This window comes from Apium graveolens, chromosome 11 (genome assembly GCF_009905375.1).
Source record: "Apium graveolens cultivar Ventura chromosome 11, ASM990537v1, whole genome shotgun sequence".
Taxonomy (NCBI): domain Eukaryota; kingdom Viridiplantae; phylum Streptophyta; class Magnoliopsida; order Apiales; family Apiaceae; genus Apium; species Apium graveolens.
Genome location: NC_133657.1, coordinates 85,412,114 through 85,425,135, shown reverse-complemented (window position 1 = coordinate 85,425,135; position 13,022 = coordinate 85,412,114). Strand labels below are relative to the sequence as shown.

Genomic DNA, 13,022 nt, shown 5'->3' with positions numbered 1-13,022 from the left:
CAACATCCATCCAAAACACACTACAACAGTCCCAACACCTCAAGTTCTTCCAATTTATGTTATTCTCATAATGAATTTAAACTATACTTAATTCCTTTAACAAATCAACAAGATTCAACATTCATTTCACTACCACTCCAACCCAAACTCTAAACAAACAAGCTTCATACTTCACATATACTATATCAATCATAACCATTCCTAAATCTCAAAACTAAAGCTAGGGTTTGGAGTTTATACCTTCTTGAAGCTTCTTAACACAACACAAGAGCTTTGAATGCCTAAAGAACCTTGATCCTTGCTTGTATAACCTTAACCTTTCATAAAATTCAAGAAAACTAAAGTTATTTCTTTGAAAGTTACTATTCACCATCTTCTTCCTTGAATTATTGGAAGAGATTGTGAAGGAATTTGAAGCTTAAACTCATGGAATGGCTATATCTATGCATAAGGAGTACTAGAAAATTATCTTACCAATTAAGGAAGCTTGGAACTTGAACTTTGAAAATCTTCTTCTTGAAAATGGGGAAAAGCCGAGAGCAAGCTTGGAAGAAAGAGAGATTTTTGTGTTTTTTGCTTTGATTTGTTTTTGGTTGGTTGTTTTTGTTTAGATTTTGGTTAATTACCTTAATAACCTTATATTTGTGTGGTTATAAACCAACCACACCTCCTCCTTCCCTATGTCATGCTTGCATCACCTTATTGTGTCATCATCTCTTACTTGCCCTCTTCTCATTGGTTGGATGACCTCATCATCCCTAACCTCCTTGATTAACTTCCTAATTGTTTGCCTAATGACCGCTGATCTGTTATAGGGTTCGCTTAACTTTCGTTCTCATTTCTCGTTTGAGGGATCATACCCGGGATCTTATTACTTGGGTTTCCTTAACCTTTTTCAATACATTATATTCCATTTATGATCCTCTCTTATAATCCTTTAATTTAAATCCTTTTTATCCTGTTACCTTATACTCAATTCTTTCCGTATCTAGTGGATTTCCGGGAAAAATCAAAGTGTTCGGAATTGGATTCTGACGATCTTTACATACACTTATATACCATATAGAATACTAATAAAATCTCAGAATATCAATAACAGAACCCCTACATAGTGCGGCATGAAAAGTTTTCTTATTCAGCATAATCTGCAAAATCACTATTCATAAGGGTTTCAAAAATTTCCAAAAATTAGGGTTATTACAGTCTCCCCTTTAAAAGGATTCCGTCCTGGAATCAGATAGAAAACAAATGGGGGTACTTTTCTAGCATTGCACTTTCTAACTCTCAAGTAAATTTTCCCACATTGTGGTTCTACCATCAAACTCTGACTAGTTTGATAACCCTTCTCCTAAGCACTTGTTCCTTTTCAATCTATAACCCTTCCTGGTTGCTCCATATAGGTTACGTCTGGTTGCATGTCTAAGCACTCATATGCCCCTATTTATCTGGCATCCAAATTACACTTCCTTAACATTAATACGTGGAACACGTTATGAACTTGATACAGGTTTGGGGGTAGGGCTAGCTTGTATGCTAACTTCCCAATACGTCTTACTATATCCAAGGGTCCAACAATTCGTGGGCCTAGCTTTCCTTTCTTTCCGAACCTCATCCATCTTTTCCAAGGGAATACCTATAACAGCACTAGGTCCCCTACTTCCTATTCCTTGTCCTTTCGTGTCAAATCAACATATTTATCATGTCCATCTTGGGCTACTACCAGCCGTCCTCTGATTAGATCTATCATATCCTTGGTCCTTTGGACCACTGCTGGTCCGAGCATCTTGCGCTCTACAACTTCATCCTAACATAAGGGAGATCGACATTGTCTTCCCTCAAGGATCTCATAAGGCGATATCTCAATACTGACATATGATCTATTGTCGTAAGAAAACTCAATTTGTGTTAAGTGATCATTCCAATTTCTTTCAAGTCTATTGCACAGACTCTCATCATAACTTCTAGCACTATGGCTTTTGCTTCTCAATACCCATTCTTTTCCATTTTGTAGTCATTACTATCTTTTTTTTTGCTAAATTATGTATATATCAGCAGAACCAAAAAAAGGCACAAAGGGATCGACCCTATGCTCTATGACAAGCCATAGAGAGAACTATCTCTAACCAATCTAAGAATAAAAAGATTGGAGAGAGAAAGAAAACAAAAGGGAAAACCTACTACATGCTAATACAGTGAATAAGATCAGGCCTAACATCAAGCATCTTAGTAAACCAAGCTGAGCTATTAAGTCTAGCAACAAAATCCTTTTTGATTCCTGTTAGAAGCTTTCTCGGACCAAAAATACCCAAGTCATGGGCTCGAGCGTTGCGCTCACGCCAAATATGGTAGCAAAATATTTGTGCATAACAGAGAGCCAAGATGCTCGTAGTCTTATCCGGGAGATGCAGAAGGGAGATGATGAAACTGTTCCAGGACTCTCCTCGAATGTCAATACCGAAAGGAGACATAATATTGCCAAGGATCCAGCTGCTATATGAACAATGAAGAAATATATGCGAGGTTGTCTCTCGGCCACAGATGCACAGAAAGCATTGCTGAGAAGTAGCCAAACCGAATCTGTGAAGGTGAGTTAGAGTGTGTAGTCTGCCATGGCAAGCAACCCACTGGTGGTGGGCATATCTATTCACACGGAGTTTATGCCAGACTCCTGAGTGCCAGGGAACCAAATCAGCCTTAAAACGGATAGATTCCCAAATATCCCAAGTTTTAGCCTTTGAAGCATCAATACCATTCCATAATAAAACATCACGTCCTGCATGCAGAGTTGGATGATCAAAATTTGCAAGCCAGTGCACCAGCAATGGATCGAGATGGTGACTTCGAGTGTTGCCTGTTGGGAGACACCACACCCCATTACAAATAATAGCATCAAGCTTGTCCCTGTGATGTAAACCAGTCTGGGAAATAATAGGAGAGACCACAGTTGAAGCTAGACAAGAATGTTGCCACCAAGGGTCGAACCAAATGGAGATGGAGGAGCCATTACCAATTTTGTAAGAGACAAATCGCATAGCTAACGAACGAAGCTTAAGCACTTTTTTCCAGATCCACGAACAATCTGAAGGGATTTTAGTTGTCCAAAAATTCTTGCCTTTGAGAACTGTTTTGTTCACCCAGGAAGCCCACAGGGTTTTTGATTTCGTGATGACCTTCAGCAAATGACAGATGATTTGAGATTTATTCCACTCAATCATATTTCGCAAGCCAAGTCCTCCCTCTTCTCTGGGAAGGCACACAGTTTGCCATGAAATTTTTGCACCTCCCTTATGGTTAGTATTTCCACGCCATAAGAACCTGGTTAACGGGGATTGGATGTTAGCATGGATTGAACTTGGCAGGAGAAAGTGATTACTCCAAAAAGCTTGGAGAGCACAAATAACTGACTTCAGAAGTAAAGCTCTCCCAGCCAGAGAAAGCAGCAACGAAGTCCATGAGTTAAGCCTGGCCGTGATTTTATTGATGAGAGGAATGCAGTCATTAACACAGAGCTGAGCTGTGATTAAAGGAACTCCAAGAAAACGAACTGGTAAGCTACCTCGACGTATAAGCAGCGTATCAAACCAAGTAATAAAGTTGCTATCACAATTACAAAGATAGCTGTTACTTTTGTGGATATTCGGAGTTAAACCACTCCAAGAAGAAAACTGATGAATGGAGTTCATTATATGCATGACAGACTCTTGAGATCCATGACTAAAAAAAAGAACATCATCCGCAAAAAACAGGTGGGTCAGACCCATTTCTTTGCAACGCCAGTGGTATCGAAAACCAGGAGGAATCCTGTTAAGAAGGCTAGAAAGAACTTGCATGCAAAGAGCGAAAATATAAGGTGACAAGGGGTCCCCTTGACGGATGCCCTTTGTCCCTCTAAAATAACCATGAATGATGCCATTTAACTTCACAGAGAATTTGGTTGTAAACAAGCAGGCTTTGATCCACTTGATCACAATGTCAGGGAATTGAAAACGAACTAAGACAACCAAAATGAAGTCCCATTTTAGAGAATCAAAAGCCTTATGAAGATCTATCTTTAAAGCACATTTAGGTGTTCCAGTTTCCCTCTCATACCCACGGAATAACTCCTGAGCAAGCAATATGTTGTCTGAGATGGATCGTCCAGTAATAAAAGCTGACTGGGCAATATCTATGACTGTAGGCATAATAGATTTTAACCGAGCTGCTAATATCTTAGAGATACATTTATACATGACCGTGCAGAGGGATATAGGGCAAAAATCAGCCATTATAGTAGAAGAATTCACTTTGGGAATAAGAGATATTAGAGTTGAGTTTATTCCTGAAGGAAGAATCCCTGAATCAAAAAATGACTTGATAGAATCACAGAAATCCGGACCTGTAGTACTCCAAGTAGCAAGGAAAAATTCTACATTAACTCCGTCAGGACCTGGCGATTTGTTTTTCTTCATTTTCTTCAGAGTGTTGAAAATCAGAGCATCATTTACAGCAGCAGTAAGCATAGAAGCCTGAGTATCAGTTAAAGCTGGACAGTCAACCGAAGATAAATCAATGGCTGATGGAGCAACCTCAGGCCCAAGCAGACTTTCAAAGTACTGAACAGCTACATTAGCACAAAGTTGTTGACCATAAACCAAGTTTCCCAGATCATTTTCAAGAACCAAAATTTTATTACGATTCCAATTGGCTTTGCACTGCTGATGGAAAAAAGAATTGTTGCCATCTCCAAGGCCCATCCATTTAACCCTTGATTTTTGCAGATAAAAAGATTCATCCTCAGCCAAGGTCAAGTTAAGAGCATTGATCAAATCTTTTTCTACAGCTAGTAGAGAAGGATCCTCGTTGTTAAGCATAGACACTTGGTGTTCTTCAAGATTAGCACGAGCTAGTAACACATTTGCTGAGACATTACCATGATTTTTGTTGAGTTGACGAAGCAACACTTTCACTTCCTTAAGCTTTCTAGCATATCTCGAAAAACATGACCCTGAGCACTGTAGAGACCAAGCTTTTTTGACTGTGGTTTGAAAATCTGGAACATCGATCATATAGTTAAAAAACTGGAAAGGTTTTCCAATTTTTTGAATTTGCATAGGTTCCTCAAAAAGGAGAGCATTGTGATCCATAATACTACGAGGTTTAACAAACACATTCCTTCAGAAAAAACATTAAACCAAGCCCCATTCGCAACCATCTTGTCCAAACATTTAAACACCGGGTTAACAATTCGTTTATTCGTCCATGTAAAATTGTCTCCCACTGTACGAACCCTGCTCAGACCACAATTGGCTAGACAGTCCTGAAAAATCTGCATAGCTGGAGTAAAATGTTCCCTTCCCCCAGATATTTCACTCAGATCAACAACACAATTAAAATCACCAAGCATGCACCATGGAGAGGTAGCAGAACTTAAATTCAAACAATAGTTCCAGAGGGGAACTCGATCAACAGCGTCGTTGTGGGCATAAACAAAAGAAATCAACATAGTAAGGTTCTTTCCAAGAAAATAGCATTATAAGTTATAACTTGACTAGTCATGGAATGCACTGAAACATTCCAAATAGCAGGATTCCATCCTACCCAAACCCACCCATTATAATGGTGATCATAATTAAAAATCCATTGCCACTCTCTATTTATTTTCTTCGAAATAGCTAGAGCTTTGTCACTTTTTACCTTTGTTTCCAGAATACCCATAAAATGTAATTTATTAACAGAAATGAAGTTTTGCAACTCTTTTTGATGAGGGGCTTTGTTGAGGCCCCTAACATTCCATGCTGCGAAATTCATTGCAATCTACGAAGACTAACTGGATGAACTGCTAGTTTTGGGCTTCTTTTATGAGCAGGACTTTTCCTATTAACGACCAGTGTGAAACCATCTTCATCAACCAAATCTGCCTTAGGAGCTTTGAGAGCAATCACCACAGGATGAGTCTGCTGTTTAGGTGCTGTAGTAATCACTGATGCAGCCATGCGAGTTTGCACACGAATTGCATCTTTACTACGACCCCGCCGGCGTTTCTGACCTGGAGATTTAGCCAAACTAGTCTCAACCATTGTGTCAATTGACTGTGTAGGTTTCAAAACCTGAGTTTCTTGAATTGTCAAGTCATGAGCTGCATTTATTGACTCCACATCGGCGTCAACAACTGTGCTAAGAGGTTTTAACACATCTGTATTTTGCACCAACCCAGAACCCTGAACACCCTGAATACCTGTCTCAAAGGTCAAATCATCCGATGCAAGATTGTCTATGCCTCCATTATCCAAAATATCAGTATCATCCGGTTGAACATCACCAATGGTTTGGTCATCATCAAGAACAATATCGCATCCCAGAAATTCCCCAACAACCATTGGAGGCACATCAGAGTCCTTATCTTCCTGAACCTGATTTTCATTTGCCGGAGCTTTTTCTTTGCCATTTAAGTTTATCTTTGTAGTCTTTGTAGCTCTAGAATTTACCCCTCCGGGCCTGTGTCTAGGTGCTGGTTTAACTGCATCAGGGTTATGGATACATCTAGAATATGAATGCCCAAAGGCACAACAATGACTACAGGAGTAAGGCAATTATGGGTAAATAACGGAAACTTTCACAAGTTCCTCATTCCCATCATCATCCAAGACTGGAACCCAAACAAAATCAGGTCTTGGACTAGAGTACGAGAGCAATACTTGAACAGATGCAAATTTTGTTGGTTCGAATTTGGCTGTGAATTCATCAAATTTCAGGGGCACTCTAACTGCTTTAGCCAAAAAAGTAAGGCCTTCCCTCGACCAATAAGAGTGGGGCACTTCTTCGAATTTAATCCAACATGGTACAGTCTCAATCACATTCCTTTTGAACTTATTTGCTTCCATCCATGGAACTAAATACAGGGTTCTACCACCAATCTAAACAGAGTTGAGGGCCAAAACCTCATCCTTCTCGCTGATCGAAGCAAATTTAAGAGTAAAATAGCCTTTAGAGCTGTAAAAAACTCTTGTCAATCCTTTGTTTTTCCACATTCTGAAGGCAAAATCTCGGACATATTTAAAGTCAAAACTGCCACCAATAAAATGACCCAAAATACTAGTGTCCCACATTTTCCTTGCATTTTGAAGAAACTCCTTTGGAGGTTTTAAAGTTGCAGAACCATCTTCATTAAATAAAATTTGGACATTATGACTGCTACTAGGACCAACAACAGGGATATTTTTTGTTATAATTGAACTCCAATTACGCAACACAGGGGGGTTGGTTTTCTCAGGTAAAGGTTCTGTGTTTGTGTTAGTAGTAACATTTTCAGCAGTTTCAACATTCATCCCAGAATCATTAGGGACGAATACAGTCAATACCCCATTTTGCACATGAAAACTATCTTGTAAATCCTCAAGAACAGGGGAGGATGAGTTATCTTTCTTTGTGACAGAATCTAGAGATTGGGTCTGAGATTGCTTAGATGAGTAAGAATTTGCACCTTGGCTAGGTCCTTGTTCCCGTCTCGCAGACCCCCCTGCGACAATAAGACTCATATCTTCTTGAATACGTCTGAGTGTATCCGGTGAAAATGGAATGGGGTTAGCCACTTCTTCGAACAACAAGTCCCTGTGAGGTGCAGGCAAAGCTAGCAAAGGGGGAGCAACATAATTATGCCCAATAAAATTCAAAAACTCATCAGAATTCATACTACCCGAATGTTCTGAGTTCCAAGATGCCATATATAAGAAGAAAACGAGCTTGGTGTAAGTAGTAATGGCGGAACAGATTTGAGAAGATGAAGTAAATATACTAAATAAGGTAAGAAATAAACAGGGGGAAAAGAAAAGTGATGGGCGGGAGACAGAAATGGTAAGAAAGTGTATATCTGCTGGGTATTAGATCCGGATAATACTATACTGGTTACACTTTTGCTCGTTAGCGTTCTATAACCTTTTAACAACCACGTCAACCTTAGTATCACGAACGCGTTAGAATCGGAATACCACCGTACTGATACTACTTCCTTTAGCTGCTTCCATCTTCGAAAGCTTGGTCCTTCATATAGAAGTAAAAGAATTTATTGAGAGATCACTATGATCATGAACACTTGTTATATCGCATAGTTAGTACGGAAGGTGGCCAGCCTTTAGTACTTGACAAGCAATTAAACAATAGATGGTATCCTACTAGGCTTCTATCACACAGATAGATAGTCATTCGGCAATACCTCCCCTTCTGGAAGGGTTGTTCTTCTCAGCTTATATGAAATGAAAAGGAGAGAAAAGAACGAATTGAAGAGAATTGTATATATGTAAAAATATACTGCCACAAAATATCTGGCTTGGAATCTACCTCTGAACTATAGAGGTTTGTCATAGGAGAACAAAACATATATATATTTATATCAACATCAAGTATTATAGCATCGTATTTCACATGCCTAAATATTTTTGCTATTCCATCCATCATTCTATGGACCCATGCTCTTCCTCGAGCTTATACACAATCACCTTTGAAACTCCCTCGATATCGAAAATCGAATCTGGGATCTCATTCTAGACATCATCGTTACTAGAATTCTATGCTTGCACCGCAGCCTTCCTCATATAGTAATACGACTCTCTTTTCATAAGAGGGAATAAATATTCAATAGGTAGATACTCTACTTAATTAGTCTATCAATGATAACTTATACACTACCACGACCCGATTAGTGGTACTCAATCTCAACATCCATTCCAATACAACTCTCACGGTTGTAATCAGCTCATTACTCGCAGAATCATTGTTGCATTACTATGGTCCACCACTGACCTACTGTCGTCATTCACTTTCCATGAAATCTTAATATCTAACCATACGGAGTCCATACATGTCGTATAGAATACTTCTAAGGAGTTAACATAATCACCAATCATAATTCATGAAGAACACTCCAAACTCTGACGTACTTTCATGACATGAAGTAGATAAAATTGCAGAACAGTTTCAGTCAAAACAACGATAGCAGGTTAATACCATTCTTAATCGTATGCCCTAAATAGAAGACTTAACTCAAGGGTTCATATAGTACTTTTTGAAACATGGTCCTGGCTTATCTCAAGATAGTATCTTCTGAGATAGATAGCCCGCTCATGGCGATTACACGAATGAAACCTTTACCAACTACTATTACGGTTGGGTATTGCACAGTCATCATAAGGAATGCCAATCTTCCAAACCATAATACAACCTTCATAGCTTTAACCATCATCAATGTATTCTTTTGGCACAAGCGCCTATAATTATCCTTTTACCTTTAAAGTATCGGCCACCTCTTTGGCCTTTCCTGATAGTTAAATTTCCTTACAGTCAATGTCATTTTAACCACCTCCAAATAATTTTCTACCTCATTTCAATCACAGCTTATGTGAAGATGTTTTCCTTAAAGTCTGATGAGTAAAAAAAATATCACCATTTTTCCATAAGTTATTGCCTCAGTCTTTAGAGGTTAATCACTTCACGACTGACTCTCAATCATACTTAGAACATCTTTTATCTTAGGTCCTAATTGCCCTGAACAATTTTGACCTTTACTGGTTCGATCCATACTTTCTCGTGGTTTAACACGTGCCCCACTTGGCATTATTATAATTACGTCATATTTCCTTTATCAACATTTCTATTCTTGAGAATTTTGAATATTACCTTTCTCCTTGTAAAACCTCTAAGGTTATCCTTGAATTGTTCCTCCTGTATTCCCTAGATACAGGGCATATCAAGATACCATTTATTAATACCAAAATCATTGTCTATATACTTCTGAAAATTTCTCCACTGATTCTTAAAGGTTGTTATTACCTTAATCCTTTCCAATTCATACTGTCAAAACTCATACTATCCCTATTAAGGGTGAAATGCCAACCTTTATGCATTCCCCTAGGATTCGTTTTAAGTTACCGATGTTCTATCCTTAATTCCACCTTTAAAAAGGTACATGCATCCTTCCATGGATAATTCAAGTCATATATCCCTGATAAGGGTGTCTTAATCAATCATTCCCACCTCGATAGTATATGCCTAATTTCACAATAACATCTGTATTCAAAATGAGGTTAATCAATATAGCCTCCAAAAGATAACAACGGTTATCCGCTTTTCTTGCCTAATCTGGTAACGATAACAAGGATGTTCTGGAAGATATTGGTCGTGTTCAACATGAACCTCTTCTTAATAATTCCTAATTTACTTTTGCTGTTTATCTCAACAGTCACCTCAATGTTGGGATATCTTTCATACCTGGCGTCTCCCTTTCTGGGTATCGAGCCACCGATCTTACACTTCACATTCTTGAAGGTCACTTCCTTCATCCAATTTTCCTAATTTCTTACTTCCTTGTCTCCTCAGTCTATCCGCGTCTCATTATTTATCCTTCGAACTATCTCAAGGTTTCCTCGAATCCTCCCAACTTACAGGGGATAAAATATATGTATCTCTTATGCCTTCAACCATCAATTTTAACCCATGGTGAATCACCCTCATCCTGACGAATGCATACTTTTCTATTTCTATTGCTACGAGTCTTTAGGGTTTCCTCATACCCAACTCCCTTATCATACCTCAAACTCTATTGCCTTTATATTCCTTTCCACTTCAGTTTCTTTTTATTTTCCTTTCTCTTATCATTATTTCATGAACCAACCCAACATAAGCATCGATTTCAAACATCCCGTCATTCTGGATTCGTGTCCTCAGAACGAATCTTGACAACTTTTACCACTTAGATTCATAATTCATCATACTCTTCTGCCTTTGTTCTGTCTCTAAAGCTTTTACACTATCTCCATAACCTTGGGAAGTACTTTCCTAAAAACAATTGACTGAACTTAAATCAGTTTATTATAATCTCTTGCTCCGTGCCTTCTTTGGTTTTTCACCAGTGGGTGGTCTCTCTCTTAGGAGGGTAAGTGACAAAAACACTCTTTTGTGATTCGTCAATCATTCAGAATCTCAAATGATTCCTGTATTTCCTTTAGCCAGGCTCTTGCCTCGACTAGGTCAGCTTGTTCCTTGGAACTCTGAGAGCTTAGCGACTTAAAGAACCTGAAAGAATTTCTCGCCGCATTGTTTCCTCAGGGTGGTGGTTGGGGATAATAGTCTAAGTTCTGTTTAGGCAGGTCCATGAATTGCCCAATAGGAGTACCATCCTGATTCTCCCTATCTTGTTCAACTTCTGTTTTCTCAGTATGAAATGTTCCAACCTTCTCCCATAATCGGGGTTATCTTATACGTTAAAAATCCTTGTTTTCCACTTCATTATATTATGGGTTCCTTCTATCTTGATGTCAACCTCCCTGACTATCACGTTCAGGGTTTGCTCTAAATCTTATTATCAAATTAGCTTTCATCTAAGATCTCATCTTTAAGCTCTTGAACATTTGGAACCCAAATTCTGTAGGAATACCTCATTGTTCCCTTATCATCTTTCTCGGTATTAATCTCATATCTATTTGTTGACTTTCTGCCTTCATTCATCACTTTTTCTGGCACAATATGTTCTTTTCCGAAAATTCGGTCTGTATTGCAATCTCAAACAACTTTTCGGTACCGGCTCCGGTTACCTTCACTTCTATTTCCATTTTCTCAAAATCTCTTATAAAATCTCCCAAAGACATTATTATCTTGAGTCTCTCCTTTTTACTAAGGGCATCAGCCACCACATTGGCTTTCCCTGAATGATAAAGAATCTCCCAATCATAATTCTTGATTAGCTCTAACCACCTCATTTGGCACATGTTGAGCTCTTTCTACGTGAAAATGTACTAGAGCACTTATGGCTTGTGTAAATCTCGCACTTTTCTCCATACAAGTAGTGCCTCCAATCTTTAGGGCAAAACTATTGCCACGAGCCCAAGCTCATGGGTGGGGATATCGAATTTTATATTTCCTTAATTGTCTTGACGCGTACACGATTACCTTGCTGTGCTGTATAAGAAGCACCCTAATTCCTTATGCGAAGCGTCACTACACTTCACAAAATCTCATTTTCCATCCGGCAACGCCAACATAGGGAACGTCACCAACCTTTGCTTCGGTTCTTAAAAGTTGTTCTCGCATTTCTCTGTCCATTCGAACTTCTCAGTCTTACGAGTAAGCCGCGTTAAAGGGGCTACTATCTTTACAAACTTGAATGAACCTCTGGTAGTGACCGACCAATCCTACCTCTGGGAGTTGCCTCAACCATGGTCATCGATTTCTCAGTGGTCCTTTATTCATTCTTGTCAGGATCCTTCACGGGATCCTCCTCAGCAACAATCTCTTCTAGGACAACATCCTCAATATCAACATCATCCGGTCCTGCCTTAGGACGCTCTATCGGATCCACAATCCGATCTCCAATTAGTAATAAAACATCATCGCGCTGTTGCTCCTCAACCTCAGGGTTCGGAGTCCCGCTACCATATATGATAACGAACTACGCTTCTATCACGATATTTATAAGGGTTCCCCTAAGGGTTTTAACTGTCAGTACTACATTAGGTAGTCCGACTATGAACTTGGCAAGAGTTCTTATTTATCTTAGTGAACTTATTATCTTAACGTCACTTCATCTCTGAGGTTTATAATGCTTAGCTCTGATACCATTTCTGTAACACCCCCAAATCCAGGGTCGGGGATTCGGGTTGTCACGAATTCCATTTCCCTTAATAACACCCAATCTTAGTAAACAATCAACTACTCTGCACTGTGACCCCACAATAAACACACACACCACAAGTTATAGTCTCAGAGATGAATATCCAAAAATAATCACAAGTCGTTTTATTCTACAATTATAAGCCAATACACCTTAAAAGGGTTTCTGAATAAATTTACATTTCTTTTCCATTATTACAATTGATAAAGATACATAAGTCTGGTACATCAAAAGTTGAAAGCCTAGCCTATTGGTAGTTCCTACCTCAGCTATAGCGACATCAACACCTATAGGAAACTGCGGAACGTTTCCTGATCGCTTGCGAATCGGGAGCTTGGTCCTGTTCATCTTTTCTATCTGTTATTGTGTGATGAAAGAAGAAAGC

The 13,022-nt window shown here is 38.9% G+C and overlaps 1 protein-coding gene across 1 annotated transcript; it reads right to left on the bottom strand.

The window, feature by feature from the left end:
* Positions 1-2,177: 2,177 nt before the first annotated feature.
* LOC141695658 (uncharacterized) lies at positions 2,178-5,787 on the bottom strand. The gene is made up of 3 exons (XM_074499888.1): positions 5,578-5,787; positions 5,146-5,491; positions 2,178-5,029 (listed from the first exon to the last, which is right to left on the bottom strand). Exons 1-3 carry the CDS (start codon positions 5,785-5,787, stop codon positions 2,178-2,180), a joined length of 3,408 nt encoding a protein of 1,135 aa, XP_074355989.1.
* Positions 5,788-13,022: the final 7,235 nt, after the last annotated feature.